This window comes from Dama dama, chromosome 19 (assembly GCF_033118175.1).
Source record: "Dama dama isolate Ldn47 chromosome 19, ASM3311817v1, whole genome shotgun sequence".
Lineage (NCBI taxonomy): Eukaryota > Metazoa > Chordata > Mammalia > Artiodactyla > Cervidae > Dama > Dama dama.
The window spans coordinates 61573395-61596020 of NC_083699.1; the positions used below are offsets into that span (position 1 = coordinate 61573395).

The following is a 22626-nucleotide window of genomic DNA, read 5'->3' on the forward strand; positions in this document are numbered from 1 at the left end:
AGGACACGCTGAACACTAAGTGCATCATATTTTTAACTTGTGCAGGACCTATGGCCCAGTTTACGAGACAGGACGTACCAAGTCCTGAGAAAACACTCAGCATCACCCCTGATGCCAGCAGCGCATTTTCTGCCAAGCACCCCAAGCTGCTGCTACCTGCCCTCCGCCTCAGCCTCCCTATCTCCCTTCCAGATGTTCCGGCTGCCACTGTTCTCTGAGATAAGAGGGCTCCCTTCAAAACACCTTAATTAGACCAGACGGCTGCTGGCTCAGGGGAACTCCCAAGGGGATTGGCCTTGCAGCTTCAACAGAGTATCAGCTTCAGGACAACCTTGCAGGGAGTGACTGCCAAGCCAATTACTGTGGCAGCTACAAACTGGGCGTGGGGGGGTGGGGAGCTCATTCCCCAGGAGCCGTCTCTGCAGAGCAGCAGTGCCAAGAGAGAAAAGGTCGCCTCAGTGCTGCTGACAAGCCCACGGCATAAAAATGGTCTCTGCCCCAGCAGGATCCAGGGTGAGAGGTCAGAGGATGCAGAAGCCAGGAGAGAAGGAAGCAAAACTGGATAAACAAGTAACCGTGACCCAGATGGCAGGCAGACAGGGAGCAGGGTGCTCCGGGCCTGAAGAGTCCTGGTTGGCACCCAGAGGAGCCACAGTGGAAGCGCCAGGCCCTCCAGCAGGACGCTCGCTGTCAGGCTTAAAATGCCGGAGAGTCGTGCTTGCCGGAGAAGTTAAACCAGTGACAGGGAATGTCCCACAGCGAAAACGTACAGACAGGATTAGGGAGTAAAACTGAGTCCAACATTACAGCACGGGCTAAAACAGGCAGTTGCACACACATTCCCACCTCACCCTGTGTGAGAAAGGGATTCACTGCTCCCACTACTCAGAAGAGAAAGCAGAAGCTCTAGACGTTAAGACACCTCCCTGAGTTTGTTCAGTCTACTCCGCAGAAGCACCGCGTGTGTTCACGCCCTGTGGCTGTGCGCGCCTGTGTGTCTGTCTGATTTGCTACCTCTCTGTTCCAGTCTGGACAAAAGCAAAATGTTCAAAGGTTAAGAATGAAAAAAACAATGGGATACAACTTCTCCCCCATGAGAATGACTGCAATCAAAAGAGCAGGTAATACGTCTGGTCATGAAGGCACATTGAGTCCTCGGGCACTGTTGAAGGGGCCTGTTAATATGGAGCAGCTGCTTTGGAAAACAACTCAGCAGTTTCATAAAAAGTTAAACTAACAGAAAACCCCCAAATAAACCCTCACATAGGTGGTCAAATGATTCTCGACAAGGGGGCCAAGACCATTCAATGGGAAAAGGGCAACCTTTTTGACAAATGGAAAAACTGAATATTCACATGCAAAAGAATGAAGTTGTTGAACTCTTACATCATATAGAAAAACTAACCTCAAATGGATTAAAGACCTAAAACCTAAATGATGAAACTCTTAACAGAAAACATAAGGGAAAAGCTTCTTGACATTAGATTTGTCCATGATTTCTTGGATAGGACACCAAAAGCATAGACAGCAACAACAACAACACGACTTAATCAAAATGTAAAATTTCTATGCATCAAAAGAACACAGAGTGAAAAGTAGTCAAATCCTAGAGACAAGGGGAGGTTGCCAGGAATTGAGTAACTGAAGCCATGGGAAGCTGCTGTTCAATGAGAAGAGAGTTTCCGTTTGCAGGATGAAGTACAGTAGAGAGATGATGATGGTTGTACAACAGGGTGAATTTCTCAACACTGCTGAACTTAAAAATGGTTAAGATGATAAATTTTATGTGATGTGTATTCTACCACAACTTAAAAAAAAGTCATTTTCAGTAACATTATTCATATTAACCAAAAAGTGAAAAGAACCCAAAGTCCATCAACCGGTGAATTCATAAAATGTGGCATACCCACTGGAATATGACAGGGCAGAAAACAGTGACGTGATGATGCAAGCTACCAGAGGAGGAGCTGCAAAACATGATGCAAGGAGCCAGGGGCCAAAAAATCACATATTATACATTTCAGTTACATAAATGTTCAGAAAAGGCAAATGCATAGAGGTGGAAAGTTGACTAGGCTTCCCTGGTGGCTCAGCGGTAAAGCAATTGCCTGCAATTCAGGAGACCTGGGTTCAGTCCCTGGGTTGGCAAGATCCACTGGAGGAGGCATGGCAACCCACTCCAGTATTCGCACCAGGAGCATCCCACGGACAGAGGAGCCCGGGGGCTGCAGTCCATGGGGTCGCACAGTCGGACACGCCTGAGAGCAGCAGCAGAGAGGCAACAGCAGTCTGGGCGGGAGGTGCACACAAGGCCCTTTCTGCGGAAATGGAAACCTGGACTTGGGTGATCACTATACTACTCAGACAGTTTCCCAAAATGATTGAATTGCACACTTAGAGCCAGAGGAATTCATGCCATGCGAATTATACCTCAGTAAAGCTGTCGTTTAAAAGGGCAAGAGCTTGCTATTAAATTCTATCTATTCAAATATGGGTCTTCTACAGTGTGTCCCAAAATTGAAGCTTATTTTCTCAAATACAAATGGAAGAAGCTTAATAAGCTACATTAAAAACCATCATCATAATAAAACACCAGCCCCAGGGTGGGGGTGTGGGGGTCTCCACCGCTGTCCTTTCTGATCAAGGAAAAAGCAAAAGAAGTCAGAGCATCTAGGTGACCACGCCTGTCGGAATCTACCCCAGCAAAGGAGAAATAACAAGCGACAGAAATAAGCCATTAAGTAGGCTGCCCTGGTTTCACAATTAGTGGAAAGGCTGAAACAATTAAAACGTGCTAATAATAAAGCCCTCTCTCTGGCGTCCCTCTCACTCACTGACACCTTTGACCTGCTGCCCTGCAGCTTTCTGGCTTGTTTGCAAATTGATTCTATCAGAATCAGCAATGGGTTTCTGTACAATGACTCCTTTCCCCTCCTTAAACTATAGTAGAAAATGGAAGATGCAGCCTCAGGAAGGCAGGGGAAGAAGGGAGACCAGCAATTTCTGAAAATGATTACAAGAGAAGGAAGAGTGAGCTGGGGTTGGGAGGACTGGGGTGGGAGCGTCTAAGTTTTGATTTGCCACCATCATGAGCATCTGAATTCTGCTCTTAACTGTGAGCATGTCTTTTTTTTTTTATCATGTATTTCTTTGAAAAAAAAAATTTCTTTCCTCCTATTTTAAAACAGCAACAACACCCGGAGTCTGCTGTATGAGCTGTGATTTCAATAAAGGTTCTCTCTGGAACTGAACCGCTTTGGAAGCAGTTTGAATGATACTCGTGGGGTGTTCTCAAACTTTAATCTGCCCCCAAATTACCTCAGCAATCTTGTTAAAATGCAGATTCAGAATCAGGAGGGCCAGGGTGAGGCCCCAGAATCTCATTTCTAAGCAGTGAGGTGAGGACCACACTTGGAGCAGCAAAATGTGAAGGTGGCCTTGGGGATGTAACTGTTAAAACCTCTCTTCTCCCTGATTAACGGGAGCTTTCCACACCCGCTGTGAATTTAAGCGGCTAAGCCATCCTTTCTGGGACGCGAAATTTTTTCTTTCCTCTCTGGGTGATAATGCCTCTGGCTTCCACAACTGCCGGTGGACGGCCCACAGACAGCATAAAGCTGTGACTGGAAACAGGGATCTTTAAGATTTGGGGGCTTTGAGCGCAGGTAAAAAGAAGTGGGAGTGGGGAGACAGTCTTCCCTCAGGAGCTCGTATTTGCCCAGGACTGAAGGTGTCCTTGGAAGGAAAGTTATGACCAACCTAGATAGCATATTAAAAAGCTGAGACATTACTTTGCCAACAAAGGTCCGTCTAGTCAAGGCTATGGTTTTTCCCGTGGTCACGTATGGATGTGACAGTTGGATTATAAAGAAAGCTGTGTGCAGAAGAATTGATGCTTTTGAACTGTGGTGTTGGAGAAGACTGCTGAGAGTCCCTTGGGCTGCAAGGAGATCCAACCAGGCCATCCTAAAGGAGATCAGTCCTGGGTGTTCATTGGAAGGACTGATGCTAAAGCTGAAACTCCAATACTTTGGCCACAACATGCGAAGAGTTGACTCAGTTGAAAAGACCCTGATGCTGGGAGGGATTGGGGGCAGGAGGAAAAGGGGATGACAGAGGATGAGATGGCTGGATGGCATCACTGACTCGATGGACATGAGTTTGGGTAAACTCCGGGAGTTGGTGATGGACAGGGAGGCCTGGTGTGCTGCGATTCATGGGGTCACAAAGAGTCAGACACGACTGAGCGACTGAACTGACTGATTGAAGGTGAAAACTGGGGATCCCCTGGTGGTCAGCAGTTAAGACTCCGCGCTTCCCCTGCAGGGCGAGGGTCTGAGCCCCGGTTCAGGAACTAAGACCCCAGGTGCAGCAGGGTACAGCCAAAAAAACAAAGTGGAGACAGAATTGGAAGGAGAGATCAGACAACCAGTGCTGCTGCTGCTAAGTCGCTTCAGTCGTGTCCGACTCTGTGCGACCCCATAGATGGCAGCCCACCAGGCTCCCCCATCCCTGGGATTCTGCAGGCAAAAATACTGGAGTGGGTTGCCATTTCCTTCTCCAATGCATGAAACTGAAAAGTGAAAGTGAAGTCGCTCAGTAGTGCCCGACTCTTGGCGACCCCATAGACTTCAGGCTCCTCCATCCATGGGATTTTCCAGGCAAGAGTACTGGAGTGGGTTGCCATTGCCTTCTCCGGACAACCAGTGAGGCACTGGGAAACACAAGGTCTCTGAGACCTTGAGGAAGGGTGCCATTCTGGTCTGGAAGCCACGTGGAACCAGCAAAGCGAGGACTGAGGAGAGTGGTCAGGGGGTACAGAGGAGAAGAGAACTCAGCCCTGAGGAAATGATCCCAGGGAAGACCACCAGGTACAGACAAGATTCACACAACGCCCTTGCAGACCCTCCAAGACGTGCCAACATCAGGCCAACGGGAAAGCTCTGGGAGGAGACCCCTGGGCCTGGAAGACATCCCTGCGTCCAGGCTGGAGTCAAGTCAAGATCTGACTCTTCACGCTGACTCATCCGATCTGGGCGAATCCAAGGCCCAGGACCCCCGAGACCCTCAGACGCTGTTAGAACGACTCTAGGGCCGCGACCGGCCTACGAGGGGCGGGACACCTCATCACACCCGAGTCAGCCCTCCAGGCCCAAAGCCAGCGGCGTCACCCGGAGGGGCCCCGGAGCGCAGAGCCGTAGACGTTCCCGGAGCCGCGGACACTCCCGGAGCCTCGTCCTGCGCGCGCGCACGCACGCGTGTCCCCACCGTGGGTTTCGCCAGAGACCCCCGAAGCGGCCGGCGCGGACTCCAGCGCGGGCAGGGACGCCTCGGTCCCGCCTGCTGTCTCGGCACCGCACCGACCAGACGATCAGCACAGACCGTGGGCACCGCTCCGGGGCCCCCGCACGGTCAGCCTAGCAGCCCCACCACCCGCAGAGCAGGCCCCCCACCAGGCTCCTCAGCCGGGTTCTCGAGGCCACCCTCAGCCCCAGCACCCAGCCCACCACCCTTCCCTACATCCGCGTCCCCAGCTTCCAGGGTGACCACCTGCCTGCCAGCCCCCATCCCAGGCCACCTGGCTCTCCTTTCCAAGCCTCTCCCGGTTCACTCTTCTCCTCTCTCCCCGCCGGCCCGGCAGACCCCCACCAGCGGCGGGAGGAAGAGCCCCCTCCCACCTTCAGCACATGCCTGCCTTGCAGGGAACACGGGCTCTGCTCAAAACTGCCACCAGCAAAGTTAAGCACTTCTGTCTGCCGCTCCCAAGGCGACTGTCGCCTGCATCGTCCTATCTCCCCGTCCTATCTCCCCATCCTATCTCCCCACCCAAGGGCCCACAGGGCCCGAGAGTCCGCGCTCAGAGAGGCCTGCTTGCTGCGCTCACACGGCTGGCCAAGGAGCAAGCACCCCACCCAAAACCTCGACCTCGACCTCGACCTGCTGGCTCTAAAACATCCCATGTGTCCTCCTTCCTGCTGCCAAAGACTCACTGTTAGCACGCGGATTCAGTGTGAAGTTTTCTACCTGAAACTCAAGACCTTCCATCAATGGCTCTCCCCTTTAGCCAGGGGACCCTAATTCCCACTATTTCTGTTTACTCACTTTTCCTTTGCCTCCATTTGGGCAAGTCACTGTATTAAGATCAACAATTATCACTTAGCACTGTTGTTTTTTTTTCCAAGTAGAGCTGACTTACAATATTGAGTCCCTTTCGTGTGTATAGCAAAGTAATTCAGTTATACTGGGTATGTATTCTTTTTCCTGTTCTCTTCCACAACAGGTCATCGTAAGATGCTGGATCCAGTTCCCTGTGCTAGACGCAGGGCCTTGCTGTTCACCGTTTTGTACACAGCAGTGTGTGTAAGTGAAATCCAGGCTCCTAACGCATCCCTCCCCCAACCCTGGGGGCCATAAGCTTGTTTTCTGTTTCTGTGAGTCTGTTTCTGTTTTGTAAGTTCACTTGTACTATTTTAGCATCACATGTAAGTGATACCATATGGTATTCGTCTTACTTCACTTAGGATGATAATCCCTAGATCCATCCATGCTGCAGCAAGTGACATTATTTCATCCATTTTAGGACTAAGTAACAGCCCAATGTATATACACACCACACCTTTATCCATTCATCTTCGCCAACACTTAGGTTTAATTAGCGCTGCCTGTAACTGGAATAGTAGCTACCATTTGCTAATTATTTAGAATGCTCCAGATATTACACACAACTGCTAAATGAAATCACCTCACTTTAGCATCACACTTGACTCAGAATCACACCATAACACGTCCGTAAGAGAGTTCTCAACTCACCCGTCTCAATGTTTCTCCCGCGGTCTCACCATCTTGATAAATGGATCCCTCCTCTCAGCTGCTCAGGCCAACAATCTACACATCACATACATTCACCTGTCTTTGCTTCACACGCCAGCACGCCCCCCAATAACGCAAATCCTGTTGCTTCTAAATTCATAATACAGCCTCAAGCTGTCTCCTCACCCGTCTACTGCCTTCACCCAAGCCACCATCCACTTAGACCCGGGCTGTAGTAACTTCAAATGCCCCCCTTTTCCTACTCTTTGTCTTACACATTTTATCCTTCTCAGGGCAGCCAAAGAGGATGCTTAAAACAAGCAGGTCTTCTCTGAAAATACTGGAAACAGGCCAGATCTATCAACAGGTAGACAGATAAGCTGTAGCACATCCGTATAGTGGAGTATTTCTCAACAATAAAAAGAAATAAACTACTGACGAATGCAGCAACATGAATGAACCCCCAAAATCCTAAGTGGAGTGCAAAAAGAACACTGTGTACCATGTGGTACAAGAAATGCAGGAATACCAGAACTAACCTTCGGTTACACAAAGTAGATCAGCGGTTGCTTCTGAGGTGGGGAACTTTCTAAGGTGACAAAAACGTTCTGGGTCTGGCTATGCATTTGTTGAAACTGCTCGGAAGTGGGAGATCAGATCATTTCACCCTGTGAGGATGACCCTCTGGCAACCCGGCCCCATCACCCCCACCTCACGCCCGCCCCCCTAGCCCAGCAGTCCCAGGCTGCCCGTGACCCCGCCAAGCCCCTGGGCCGGAGTCTCTGCGGCAGCCTCTCCCCGGGGCCTGGGGCCCCACGCTAGCTGGCTCCCTGCCGTCACTCAGGTCCAGGACGGGCCCCTCTTTGGAGAGGACTTTCCGTCTGGCGGCGCCGCCCAGGGAGCCTCGTCTGCGGCTCTGCTTTCGTCTTCACTGTGTGCAGCACTTAGCGCTCTATTTTCTTATTTACTGTCTGCTTCTGCCACCAGCAAGCAAGCTCTCCCAGAGCGAGCTCCCATCTGTCGCTGTGTGCCCACGTCTGCACGTTCCAGGAGGGTCTGCCGGGTGGACGGGGATGGTGGCAGGACCCCTCTGCTTGACAGCCCTGAGAGCTGAGGCTTGTGGAGGGGGCGCGACCCCCACCGCCCCGCAGACTCACAGCACGAAAGCAGCACGTTAGGGACACACACACACCCTCGTTGCCCGGCCTGCCGGCACTCATGGACACGTCCCCGGGAGGCAGCAGGGCAGGTGGTCCTGCGGGGACGCCCGAGTCTTGGCTGCCAGGACTCACGTCGCTGTTTCAAAGTGCGCTGACCTTGGCTTCCCTGGCCTTCTGCCAGCCAGTTTCAGCACCAGCTTGTTAGAGCCGAGGCAAACTGGAGCAGCGGCCATCAGTCACTGGGATGTTAGTCAGGAATCACCCTGCACTTCAGGACTCTCCCGCGGACCACAGACGCCTCCCAGGAGGCTGTCCACTCCCAGTGAGGGTGGGGGCCGGCTCCATGGTGTGGCCGTCATGGAAATACCCCTACACTCCTTGCCCTGAGGTCACTGAAGAGACCACAGGAAACCTCCTAAGGTGAGGTGGTGCGTCACTCCAAGGGAATCGTTAGAGACATTATTCACACTTTTTCTTCCAAAATAAATGCACTTGACTCCTGATTAAAAACATAATAAGTCCTGTGTCTGGGGCTCTGGGTACAAACAGAAGAACAAATTAAAGAAAGCCTATTGTGTGGGGAGGAATAAATCGGGAAATTGGACCATTCCAATATACAATATATATAGTTCCACATATACACTACCATATAACACAGATAACTAACAAGGACATACTGCGGGCTTCCCTGGCGGCTCAGCTGGTAAAGAATCTGCCTGCAATGCAGGAGAACCTGGGTTCGATCCCTGGATTGGGAAGATCCCCTGGAGAAGGGAACACTACCCACTCCAGTATTCTGGCCTGGAGAATTCCATGGACTGTACAGTCCATGGGGTCACAAAGAGTCGGACACGACTGAGTGACTCTCACTTTCACTCAAGGACATACCGTGAGCACAGGGAACGCTCCTCAGTGCCCGGTAAAGACCAATATGGGAAAGAATCAAAACAGTCTGTGTGTATGTGTAGCCGATTCACTCTGCTGTACACCCAAAACGAACACGACACTGTAAATCAACTACACTCCAGTAAGAAGTTTTAAAAGAGAAAGCCTACCTGAGTGGCAGCCTTCCTAAGTTGTGCATGGAAACAAATGTTAATATATAAACAACACAGGGATAACACCCCCATGTTATATACATGCACACGCAAGACAAAAAGATGAAAATCCCTTTGCGTTAACCCTATCAACTACAGAAAAGATTACTTTATGGTCCATATAATTCCATTAAATAGTAAGCTTATCTTGAATATTTAACAGGGTTTTCAAGGATGAGCTGTTTGGGAAAACCAGAGGCTGTACCGTAATCAGGTTGCCTCACTGCCTCTCCAGGGGAGGACGGGGCCCTTAGCGGCCTCAGCACACAGTTCTGCAGATCGGGTGGGTGTGAACCAGGAGGAACGTCTCTGTGCTACGTGTCCACCCCCTGGGCCAGTAACACGGAGGTGTCAGTGTCCACTGGGGCCTCTGGACCGGACTCCAGCCAGCCTTCTAGGAACCCGCCCCCGCAAGCAATACGCTGGGCTCTGCGTGGCTTACAGGACACAGCATACAGCTCGGTCACCTTCCGCAGCCAAGGGGGGTGACAGCAGGACTTGGCCTGACATTCACTGGCACGGGCGCCCCAAGAGGCTGCAGGGAGGAGGAAAGCCACAGGCTGCAGGATCCTCCTCTCATCCGACCCGTCTCTCCATCTGCGCAGCTGCACGCCTGCTAGATTTCCCATCACATTCTTACCTTCATGGGTTCTTCCGGTACATCCAAAGATCAAATTCCAATCTTTTCTTTCAGAAGCCTAATCAGGGGACTTCCCCGGCAGTCCAGGGGTTGGGAGGCCATGGTTTCACTGCCGGGAGCCTGGGTTCAATCCCTGGTCAGGGAACTAGGAGCCCACAAGCCACGCAGTGTGGTGCAGCCACAAAAAAATTAAAAGTTTCACAAGCCTAATTAAAATTCATCTTAGGAAGCTGTCCACATCCAATGACCTCCATTCTGTAAATGGTTAACCAATTTTAACTTGTTTTCTAGCTTAAAAACATGGGCTCTTACGACCTAGAGCTATAGCTGACAACATACACGCAGCCTACGGCTGCCACGTGGAGCGCCCGAGCCAAAGGCAAGGAGGTCATGCCGTGCTGACTCCACTGATGTGACCTCCAAGGGAGGCAAAGCCAGTCTCTGGCAAAAAGCATCAGAAAAAAAGAGTACCGGCGGTGGGGAGGGCGCACAGGGCCTCTGGGGGGCTGGAAACGCTCCACAGCGTTATCCGGGTGACAGCGGCACAAACGTGCAAATATGCAAAAGCGCACCCCATATCCTCACACACACTGATGCTCCGAGCACTGCCCCGGCTGTGAGCACAAGGGTAGAAAGACTGTTTCGTCTGGACTGTGCTGAAATTCTGCCGCGTGTGCAGTCTTAGCTGAAGCTATTCGGGGACTCCTAAATTCCCAGGACAGGGGAGTCCTCACCTCTCCAGCCCATCTGTCATCTCCCTTCCACAGGGAACTCTCTGGGGCCAGCGCGGTGGCCGCTCTGGACTGTCAGCTTTAAAACAATCTAGGGCATGCATCTGTCTGCCCCGGGCCAGTCATAAAAAACACTTAACTCTGCTCACTTTTCGGCCTGCACGTCTCAATGAACTAGAGCAAGCCTCTGAACATACTTCTCAATAGGAGCACAATAAACATCAAATAGGAGCAGGAGAATGCCTGCCACGAACTCAGGCCCCCTACAAACCATCTGCAGGAAGGCGCCCTCCCCGCGAGGGGAGCGTCTGGAGAGGACGCGGGTGGGGGCAGCCCCGCCAGTGAGACGACCTCCCAGCTGTTCTGTTCCCCCAGGTGGAAGCATCTGATGATGTGCAGGAAAACGATAGTGACAGAACTGCTGATAGCAACGGAAATTGTTAAAAAATAAAACAGACGTCCGTGGAATGCCTGTGTTCTTCTAAGAAGGCTCGAAGACGCCCGACAATCTTGTCTTCGTGGTAAACCGACGAGGCGGCCCCTGCCTCCCACTCCACCCGTGAGGAGACTGAAAGGCAGGCAGGTGAGGCCTGCTGGGGGCACCCGGCTGGGGACAGGTGAGGCCTGCCGGGGGCACCCGGCTGGGGGCAAGCGACCTTCCAGGCTCCCTTCAGGTCGCAGGGGGTCCCACCCAGGCACTGCGGCAGATTCAAAGCCGGGTTCGGAGTAGGAGACGAGACGGTCCAGAGCGGAAACCTCTGACAACTCTTCCCGAACCTTCCTCTCAGGGTGGAACAGACAACTCCGTCAGAAGCCGCTGAGCCGCGGACACCCAAGCTTTACCGGCACTGAGCTGAGTATCCAGGTCTCTCATCTGAGAAGCAGATGTTCTGATGTTCCACGGTACCTGGAATGAAACTGCATGTTTCACCCTCAACGTTCCCTACGACCGGTCAGAGCTGTGGAGTTACAGAATTAAATGGACGCTGGATTAAATCCTGCTGATGTGGACAGGTAACCAGGTTTAGACTGACTGAATGGTAAACACGAACACACAGGAGACCCACCAGCACGGCCTCATAAAGCACTATTTTTGCGAGCGCAGGCTTCCTGAAACCAAACAGTCCTCAGCAGGTTTTTGTGCTGTTTTGCCCTCTAAACTACTTTTCTCAGTTACATAAAACTGCAAACTGTAATCCGAAGGCTTTGCAGGCTGGCATTTCAATCTCCTCTGAGAGTTTAGGAGGAAATAATTCAATTTGGTCCTCTTTCTCACTTTCTGTATGGTGCCTGCCAAATGAAACATTCTGCCGGACTGCTTGGTTCCACGGTACCCCCTTTCAGAGCAATGTGGTGTGAGGCTGAGTTGGTTTTTTTGGCTTTAAACATTTTATCTACCCACCTGTGCTTTGCTGTAACAATACCGCTGATCTAAAAAAGTCTCCCAAAAGATACTTTCAATTGGGTTTCTGTTTGCAAACCAACAATCACATGACATAAAACATCACCTTAAAAGGGTGCCCACAGTGGGAGGTGGCGGGCGGGGGGGGGGGGTGACCAGACTTTGGGGGGGGGCGGGGGGATGGCAGTGATAACGCTGGACTGTGGTCATGGAAGCTCTACTGGACACCTTTACTCAAAAGCACCTGACTACACACAGTTGGTTAGCTTTATGGTCTATAAATTATACCAAAATAAAGCTGTTTAAAAATATGCCCAGGATTCACAACTGAGATTTTTTTCAGGTTTTGAGTGCTATTCAACTTAACATGAAAAGTATTCATTTTTTCCTCAGCTGCAAAGTTACGGTATTTGGGGGCAAATCAGCGTTCTCCTGAGGCAGTTTCTCGGCTTCCGCACCGTTGTCTCAGGGGCCAGGTCCCCGGGGCGGGTGGGGAGGGGCGGCCCACGCCGAGGGACGGTCACCCACACCCCGGGCCTGTTCACCAGCTGCAGTAGGGCCGCCTCCCGACGCCTCCCGACGCCTCCCGACCCCCCACCGTTACAACGGCTGAAACATCCCCTGGGGGGCACAAGAGCTCCTGGGTAAGAGCCGCTGCTCCAGATGCTGGAACAGCAATCTGCTCCCAGGAGGGCGGACAAACGCAGGCAGAGGCTTCCCGCGCTCCCCCCAACTTCGAGGCTGGCTCTCGGCCCCCTCTCTGCTGGCGGCCGGCCACCCCCAACGCAGGGCGCTTTCCCTCTCACAGCAGCACCTCTGCCTGTGCGGGCATTTCACACCCAGGGCCCCTTCTAGATGATAAACCATTATTTTTTAAATGAAGGCTAATTTTCTAGTTCTGTGCCCACGTAGGTCTCTCAAGTATGGCTCTCAGCCCGGAATCCCATCAACTGCGTCCACTGTAACTGCTTGGCGGCCCCTGACTGGGACCCTAAGCACAGCACCAGGCAATTTCTTTTCTTGTTTTTAGTAATTTTTAGTGGAGTATTGTGGGTTTACAGTGTTGCGTCAGTTCAGGTGTACACCGATGTGAATCAGTTACACAGAAACATATACCCACTCTTCCTTAGAGTCTTCTCCCGTGTCGGGAATCACAGATTATTGAGGACGGTTTCCTGTGCTTATCTGATACACAGCAGTGTCAACCTCAACTCCCAGTTTATCCCCCCCATCTCTTTCTCTCCTGGAAGCATAAGTTTGTTTTCCATATCTGAAACTCTATTTCTGTTTCAGCACTAGGCAGGTTCATTTCGCCAGTGTGGACCCAACAGTCTAAGGTTCCAGAAACATTCTGGGACCTACTGTCTTTGAACTTCAAGGCTGAAGTCATGATCTCCCTCTTAGAGATGAAGCAAGCCAGGTTCAGAGGGAAACTCTGTGACCTGTGCCCAAGGCCACACACGCAGCAGAAGTGAGACAGGAGGCTAAGCCCCGTGTTCCTTCTCAACTCCCACGGTTCCAGGTTACCCTACTCTGAGCTGCTCAGAGGATGCACCATGGACCATACACCTGCTGGTGCTCAGACACCGGAGCCCATTTGAAGTCCTCAGTGTCGCCCTGTGAGGGGGGCTTCTAGGCCCGTGCTGTAGACAAGGAAACGGAGAGTGAAGTAAAGTCATGTCCAAGGTCACGCAGTAGGGCCTGAAACGTGAACTCAGAGGACTCTCGCCCACCACCCCCTCCAGCCTCCTCACGTTGAGAAATGGCCTATTTCCCTAGGAAGACTTAGGTAATGGTTTTGGTTTTCCGGTACATAAATTACACTCTCATTCAAACAGATGTGGATTTGGGCTCCTTGTAACTTACTTGGGGCTCCTTCTATAACACTAAAATCTAGTCCTATGCACATCTATGAGAGCCCTGGAAATGCCTTAAGTGAAAAATCGCCAATTCCCTCCACCCAGCTGTCAAGAAGTGGTCAGGCTACAATTTCACTACTACTGGTCTTCTAGCAGTTAATCATCTCGGTTTTTTCTAGTTCATTCAGCCAGTCAATAACCACATCACTTAGGATCTATTCACAGTGACAAACACATTACCAAATAATCACACAATTAAAAGTCAAGATAAAAGCACCATGAAGAAGAAATCAGCACAGAGGGGGTTCTGAAAATTTAGAACGGGAAGGCTGAATAGGGTTGTAAATGTGATGCAAGGAATCTGACATTTGCAGGAAGAGCTGGGAGTTCGCTTGAAGGTGAGGGAAAAGGAGCTTTCGGTCCTGGTGAACAGTACATGCAAAGGCCCTGAGGCAGAAGGGAACCTTGCATGCATGGCCCTGAAAAGGGGCCAGAGACAGCAGTGGCCAGCCCACACAGGGTCTTTCGGTAAAGAAAAATTAAGGGTCAGTAGGGACAGAATATGGTCAGATCTACACTTTCAATGATCGCTCTACCTGGGTCACCTGAGCGATCTGGGCCAGGACACAGTTCAAAGAACTCTACTCTGGATCCTGCAAAACAAGTTTGTTTGTTTCTTTTCCTTTTTTTTTTTTTCCCTCTCCAGGGTGTGGTGCCCCTCCCTGGCTAGGAACTAGCTCCCTTCTTTTTCTGTTTGTTTGTGAAGTTTAAAGGCCAAATCTTTTATCAGGTCTGAGGCCTGTTTTCTTTCAATAGCTCCAACCGCATCTCCCCTCCCCATGAACATACTTGTCTCTTTCCAGAGAGATGTCACTTTTGCCAAGGGCCAATCAGTGACAGAAGATAGGGGAATCTGTCCTTTGGGGTTTTCTTACAAAAAAGGTACAGGCAAGCTCAGAAAGGAACACAGATGCTGGTCTGCACCTCCTCATACTCAAGCACAGTTAAAAAACAAACAAACAAGCAAACAAAAATCCTGAGATAACATTAAGATCCCTGGCCTCTCTCTTGGCCACACACACCCCTCCCCACCAACCTAGGGCCCTGGTCAGTGCACTCGAGGTCCCGCTGGCCCCGCTCCAAGCTGTCATAACTACTTTCAGTTTCTCCACTACAAGAAGCTGCAGCTCATCCCACCCTGCACCGCTAAGAGTCCTTAGCACCCACTGACACTTCCTCCAGGAAGTTTTCCTCCCCACCCGTGCTCCAGTCGGTGAAGGCCCTGCTCGGAGTGCCAACAGCATTCTAAGAAGGCAGGTTTTCTGAGATTCACTGTCACTGGCTCACCCACCACTTGCACACAAAGCCGTGCCCACATCTGGCCAGTAGCCCCAGAAGGACACATTCTGGGTGTCACTGTCCCAGCGTCTAGCACAATGCCTGGCACCCCGATGGGAATCCCTCTGACACTGAATGAATGAATGAGCAAATAGATATGGACTTGCAGCCTCCCAGGAGCAAGAGAGACCTTCTATGACAGAGGTTTTCCCTTCCAGTAGGTTTGGTTGTTAATGTGAATGTAAAACACTCAAGTTACAAACTTTAGAAAGGGTGCTAATTTCACTCCAAGGACATTTGAAAGGATTAAAAACATGAATGAAGGGCACAGATGCGCAAGGGTTTTAGACAGGACCAAAACTTCAGGCAAGTTAGGGTGGCAGCAGGGTGAGAAGGAACCCGATAAAGAACCAGACCAGAAATACGGAGCGGACAGGCGCCGGGCCGAGCCCCTCTGGTTCCGAACCCGCGGCCGCCGGGTACCTGGGCCCGTTCCCGGCCCGGCGCAGACCTGCCTTGCGCCCGCGACTCCCCCGCCTTGTTCTGACCCATCTACGCGCCCGGCAGTCAACCCCCGGGCCCTTCTAAGAAGCACTCTCCCCACTCGATCACTTTTGCACTCCTTCAGAAACACCAGTCATGGAGCACCACTGTCTCCCAGTTTCAGGAATCCGATACCGTCCCGGGTGGCACTGGGGTTGCCCCTCGGGATGCGGCCTGTGACCCGCCCAGCATCACATCACCTGAGAGCAGCCTCTCAGCCTCGTCCCAGCCCTTCGGACACCGAGTCAGTATGGAAGCGGCTCCCGGGAGACGCTTGTGCGCACTCAAGTCTGAGTGGATGCTACACCAGCCGACAAACCTGTACTGACCCGGGTAGGGTCTACACAGGGCGTGAGCGGCGCGGAGGGGAGCGCACCCAGGAGCCGAGAAGCCCCAGCAGACGCTGAAGCCGCCTGGCCGGGGGACGCGCGCGCGGGGTCACCGACCCCGAGCGCCCGGCCTGGCCGCGTCTGCGGGGGGCGCAAGGCCGGGGCGCCCGTCCCCGCCCCGCCGTCACCCGGTCCAAGCCGAGCTGACAACGGCCCCCCCGGCGGCGCCGCGTCCGGACGGGCAGCGGGGTCGGGGGTGCTGTTTGCAGCCGAGAGCCGGGGAGGCGTCCCAGCGGCACCAGTAACAGCACCGGGCGCCCGGCAGCCCGCCGCGCAGCGCCCCGGGCCCCCGCGGCCGCGCCCCCGCCCCGCTTGCCCAGAGTCCGGGGTCGCGCCCCCGCTTCCACACAGCTCCGCCCAGTGGGGACGAGGGCCGAGGGGGGCGCGCAGGTCCCCGAGAGGGGCTCCCTGGGACCCGCTCCGCTCCCGGAAGGCGCCTCCGGCGAGCTCCTACAGAGCAGCAGCGCCCCAGGGCAGCGCGGGCGCGGAGCAACGCCTGCGGGTGGAGGTAGGGGGGAGTCCTCTCGGGGTTGGCGTCCCCCGACGGGGCTCGGCCCGGGACGGCTCTCCGGCCCGGGGACGGGCGGGGGCCGGGCGGCGCGCCTACCTTGCAGGCGGAGTATACCCCGAGTTTCTCCAGCTTCTTGGCCCGCGGGGCGGAGCGCAGCTGCGCCTTCTTCACGGCGATCCGGGCCGAGCCGCCGCCGCCCGGGCCCTCTGTCGCGCCCGCCGCCGCCCCCGCCGCGGCCGGCCCGCAGGAGCCCGCGCCCCCGGCCGCCGCGCCCGGGGGGCCCTGCGGGGGCGCAGGGGGCAGCGGGGGCGCCCCAGGAGCGGGCCCGCCCGCCTCCGACATGCCGGCCCGGAGCGCAGCAGGCGCCGCGAGTCGGGGCCGGGGCCGCCGCCAGGGTCTCCGCCCGGCTCTGGGCGCCGGAGCGCGGGACCCCCGCCCGCCGCCCGCCGCCCGCCGCCCGCCGCCCGCCGCCGCCCGCCGCGCGCCGAGGCCGCAGCTGCTCGCGGAGGGAGGGGCCGGCGCCGCCCGCCGCCCGCCGCCCGCCGCCCGCCCGGGCCTCCACCCCGCGGGCCTCCCCGCCCGCCCGGGCGCTCCTCCCCACCTCCCCCCCTACGGCCCCGCGCTCCTCCCCGCCCGCCCGGGCGCTCCTCCTCCCGGCCCAGCGCTCCTCCCTGCTCCTCCCCGCGCTCCTCCTCCCGACCCCGCGCTCCTCCCGGCCCGCCCGGGCGCTCCTCCCCGTTCCTCCCCGCGCTCCTCCCCCGGCCCTTCCCCCCTCCCCCGCGGCCTGCCCGCCCCCGCGCCCCAGACCCGCGCCCGCCGGGGGCGAGGCCCGCCGGGGGTTGGAGGGGGTGGAGAGGGAGGGGGCCCCCGGGCACCTGCCGGCCACCCCCTCTCCAAGCCGTCCCCGCGGGGACACAGGCGGGAGAGACGCGCCCCGTCCGTCCCTCGGCTACAGTCCACCCTCCCTCGGAGCCGGGCCACTTCCTCCACCCTAGCGGGAGCCCGAGAGAAAAAAAAAAAAACATTTTTGAAAAGTACCAGTCCACGCTAATCCTTTTCTTTGTTACTAATTCACCAAAATACAGGCGTGATGTTTTGCATGTCTCTTTGCAGTTCCTTTGCCTTCCCCGGTCTCTCTTTTAATTCAGAACGCTTCCAGCCTATAAGCGATCTCTGGATCCCATCCGGCAGAGAAAGGGAAAGACGGTTAATCGATATTTTCTAACATTTTTGTTTGAAAGGGCTGGTTGTGGAAAGAACGGTCGTCCAAGAAACGCCGTGCGTATGAAAACTAAACGCAGGGGGAGAAGTTGGCTGCTCGGGCTCATCTCTGCAGGTGGGGGTTAGAACCGTACTCCTTTCTAGATCCTTCTTTGCTGTAATGTTTCAAATTCAGAATTGATATCACCAGCATGCACATTAACCATGAAAACAATTAGGCAGCATCCAAAAGAATGTGTTGACTCTGGCCTCAAACTTAAAAAAAAAAAAGAAAAGCTCAACTCAGCGTTTTCAACTTTGTTGAGACTGTTGCAGACTACCGGTCTCATTGTTGATGACAAGGAGGGTGGTGGTTAGTAATTCGGAGAATACGTTTCAGTTTTTTTCATTTGAAAGTTGTGCACTTTTGGTCGGCCTTTCCGAAGCAGCTTTTGAAAGCCCAGCGCTATATTTCAAGACCCTCCACAAGTGTCCTGCTTTTGTAACGGTCATAATTTTTACATAATATGGGCTATTAATGTGCATGTTATCAAATTCTTTGCATACTTTATAGCTCTCGCCCAACTCCAGCCAAAACGCTTGCAGGAATGTGCTTTTCCCTGGAATTATTCCCTTTCCCATCCCATTTTTTTCCAGTTAATTTTCTCTAGCCTTTTTCTAGGTTCTCTGTGTTCTTTCTACTTTTAATACAGAGTGATATATAAAAATGAACTTTTTTTTCTAAGTTAGTAAATCCAGTGACATTAGACAGCACAAAAGGAAAGGGCCCCTCCCAACTTGAGCCCCAGCTGAAGGCCTGAAATGGTAGACTTTAGTTCCATCAGGACAGTCTCAGCAGGATGTCTTAAAGGTTGCATGAGCAGAGTCCATGAGCAAAGTCCAACATCAGGATGTCAGCAGATATTGAGAGGGGCTTAGGTTCCACGTGGCGGCATTTATCAAACTGATGGTCCCCTTGAGATCTGTGCCTTTCACTGGATAAAAATATCTTCATATATTAAAAAAATTATAAATATTTTTAAAGAAATGTAAAACTCATAAATGTTAAAGTCTAGTTGGTGGTTCTCCTGCTGAAAGTATAGGGACTCAGCCTCCTGATATACACGGTGTGCTTTAAGAATCATTTAAAAAAAGATGGATTGATCCATCTGTGAAGGGACAAGCAGGCAGATGAACAGATAGTTATATATGATCAAACCAGTAGAGCGGAATGTTGAATCTAGACGGTAGGTATATGGGTGTTCACTGCAATTTTTCAATCTTCTCTGTACGTTTGAAATTTTCATCATAAAATAGTGGGGGGAACCCAGCATCAATATTAACTTGCCCATCACCCCTCCCTCCCGAGCTGTGCCCAGAATTCAGGAGGCAGGCTATTTCCAGGATGTTTTGGAGCAGAAGAAAATAACCTCATTTCGGCCTACCCTGAAAACCATCACTGTCGGAATGGTGAATCGCTTGTGACATCCACTGAACATTATTTTTCATTATTTCCCCCGCTCAGAACGCCCAGATGACATTCTGCCTTAGGCTGAAGGCCCACAGTGTCAAGGCCTGCTTCAAAATGTGTTGTAAGCATCAGGCAGGGACAGTTCAAGGGCAAAGGATCCAGGAGGCTTGTTGCATCTACATAATCAGGCTCTGTGAGCATTTAGGAAGCACCCGGGTGCTGTCCTTTTATGAAGCGAGCACCAAGAAAATAAAAGGCAAGGTTTTCAATTAGAAAGAATTCACAACTGTGGAAGGACGACGATCTAAAATGGAAATCGCACGCCTGGGGCCCTGAAAAGAGAGAAATGTTGCACTTAAGAATTGAGCCAGGGATTCGCCCGAAAGGCTGGTCCTGCAAACGGCCTGCCTTGCTTCCTGACCAGTAACAGCCAGAGAGTCTCAGCGGTCCTCCAGCCGACAACCCCGGTGGACTGTGCCCCGCGCCCCGCTTCCCCTCCCCGTCCCGCCTCCTCTACAGCCCTTCCGCCCAACTCACTTGCCTGTACCTGTAGCCTCCTGGGATCTGCATTTCCTCAAACTGCAATTCCTATTCTATTCCCACGTAATCTCAGTTTCTGGTAGTTCTAGCTTGCCTCAGTTTACCTCTTTATTTAGTTTGACACGACTTGCTGAAGGAGGAAAACCACAGTTAGGAAAGGAAAGCCTTGGAGAAAAGGAATTGAGGGAGCAGGTCTCCAGCTGGAAATGACTTCTGGCTTAAAAATACTGTAGAATAATGTGCAACTGTCCCGAGTGACCTTTACACAAGGACAAGCAAGTGATAGTGAAGTGAAGTCGCTCAGGCCTGTCCGACTCTTTGCAAGCCCATGGACTGTAGCCCACTAGGCTCCTCCATCCATGGAATTTTCCAGGCACGAGTACTGCAGTGGGTTGCCATTTCCTTCTCATACAAGGGTAATAGCCTAGGTAAATCTCCAGAAATACTGCTGAATGAACCCTGTACAGGATAATACCATCTATATTAAAACCGGACTCACACTGAAGCTTCCCTGACTGTCCAGTGGTTAAGACTCCATGCCTCCACTGCAGGGGGCACACGTTCCATCCCAGGTTGAGGAACTAAGATTTCACATGCCTCGAGGCATGGCCAAAAATAAAAGAAACTCATGCTGGCATACAAGTACAATTCTGTGTGTGTCCAATCAGTGCATTTAAAAACGCAAAAGCAAAACAAAGATCTAGAAACATTTGCAGCCAGCTTCTAAATGGAGCTGCCTTTCACCGGACTCCTTTGAGAGTAAAGCTTCTATTTCTCATTTAAAAAAAAAAAACAAAACACTATTTGTTTTTAATCGAAGGATAATTGTTTCACAATATTGCGCTGGTTTCTGCCATATGTCATCTTTTCCCCATTTTTCTACTCCTTAAACTCAGTCTCCAGTCTGTTCATCTCGGTCTCCACGCTGTTGTTTCGTCGCCAAGTCGTGCCCAACTCTTCTGTGAGCCCTTGGACTGTCGCCCACCATGCCTCTCTGTCCGCGGGACTTCCCAGCAAGGATGCTGGAGCGGGCTGCCGTCTCCTTCCTGACTCTGTCTCCACGGCTCTCACCTATCGCCCACGCTACTAACAACGTCCCTTCTGCTCTGTCTGCTTTTGCCCTTTCTACCACAATCCCCTCTTCACAGTTGAGTTTTCAAACTGTAAATGCAAGCCTGATCCCCACGACCCCCTGCTGGAAACCCCCGGATAGCCTCTCATAATATTGCAAACACACTCTCAACCCCATAACCGGACTGGCAAGGGTCACCTCTCTGGGCCCTTCTCCCAAAGTGAGTGGTTTAACTCAGAAAGCTTCTTCTGCCTCAGGGCCTTTGCATTTTCCGTCTGGCCTGACGCCCTCCCCCAAACAGCACTGCTGGCCCCTGTTCATCCAGGATCCTTTGGCTGGAGACACCTTTCCATCGAGAAAGAGGCAGGTTTGGGACTATGAGTCGCTGCTCCAACATCTGGTACCTTTGGGCCATACTTCTTCCTACTCAGCTTCTGTAAAACACCAACCCTGAAGGCCACAAGCGGGTTGGTGCTGTCCCCACCAAAGGCGCGTCTCCTCTCCAGGGGCTGGGTCTGCTCCAGGCGGCAGTAGAGCCTGTGCCCGGTGGCTGACCCCGCCCTCCCAGCACAGCCACCTGCTTCTGGAGACAGAGGCTCAACAGGAGTGTGAGGTGGAGGCTGGGCAGGCAGAGGCCTTAGCATGGAGATCCTTGGGCCAGCTTCCCGCTGGAGAAAGTGACAATGATCACTGGACGTTTGTTTTAATAACTGATAAAATAAAGAAGAAAGAGAAGGAAATGGCACCTCACACCAGTATTCTTGCCTGGAAAGTTCCATGGACAGAGGCGCCTGGCAGGTGACAGTCTATGGGGTCGCAAAGAGTCAGACGCGACCGAGAACACATATACGTAACAAAATCTATCCTTCTAAGGAAAAATTATTGAAAAATGATCATCAAATGAATCCTAGGATGGGGAGACATAAAATCTCCTTCCTTGGTTTTCAAGCATTTTTGCAATTAAATCATGATTTCCAGTGTGAGCCTTAACTATGACCCAAATACCATTAGTGCTAAATTTTATTCATTTTTATTTTTAGGTGTTCTTAATAGAAATTTTCATATCTAATGTTAGTAAGCCTAAATGTGTTTGGCTGAGCATAGCCTTTGAAAAGAGAGAGGGTTTTTCCCTTTTGTTTTTGTTTATAATTACTAACATATAACGCCTGTTTTACCAAACTACCTATCATGTACAATAAAGGTGCAAAATAAGTAAAAGAAATAAAGTTTCCTTTTTCTGAACTCCAGCTAAATGACTGACTGCTTATCTAAAGCAATATGTGAATATTTATCTCTTTGAGCAACTTCAACATTATATGAGAAAGTCAAATTTCCAAAGAACCAAACTTTGGTGTGACCTAGATTTTCTGTAAAAAATCTGAATATCATGAATTTTACTAATGTTAGTGCCAGATCATTGTAAGAGGGAGTCTAATTCTCAAACTCTATAAAAATTTTCATACACATAATTTCAAAAATTAAGAAAAAGATTGTATTAGGACAGGTCTCCTAGTTTAGGGTCTCCTTATCAAGGGAAAATCTGTTTCTTCAGTTCCTTAATCTTAAATCTTGGCTGGCTGACCCTCTGGGGCTAAAATCAAAATCCAGAGGGGAGTGTTTCAAAATTTATAAAAGAAGTGCTGTACTTCAGCAAACACTTTGGGTGAAGAAAACAAACAAAAAAAAAAGGTTAAGCATGGTAACATGATATCCTACCAAAGTACAAAGCTGTATGTTGTTATAAAATGTCTCAAACTTATAGAAAAATATAGGGAGTGATTTAATATCTGTATGTTCACCAACCACATTTTCTTAATGTGTTCATTTGCCAGAGAGATGTGTATTATTAGTTTAACAAATCCA

The 22626-nt window shown here is 51.8% G+C and overlaps 1 protein-coding gene across 1 annotated transcript in view; it reads right to left on the reverse strand.

The window, feature by feature from the left end:
- The window catches only part of KAT2B (lysine acetyltransferase 2B), a 92938-nt gene extending 76101 nt beyond the window's left edge, over positions 1 to 16837 (reverse strand). Inside the window, exon 1 of the mRNA XM_061167242.1 lies at positions 16577 to 16837. Within this exon, the coding sequence (XP_061023225.1) occupies positions 16577 to 16822 (246 nt within the window). The 5' untranslated portion in view covers positions 16823 to 16837. The remainder of the gene's footprint in view (positions 1 to 16576) is intronic.
- Between the last annotated feature and the right edge of the window lie 5789 nt (positions 16838 to 22626).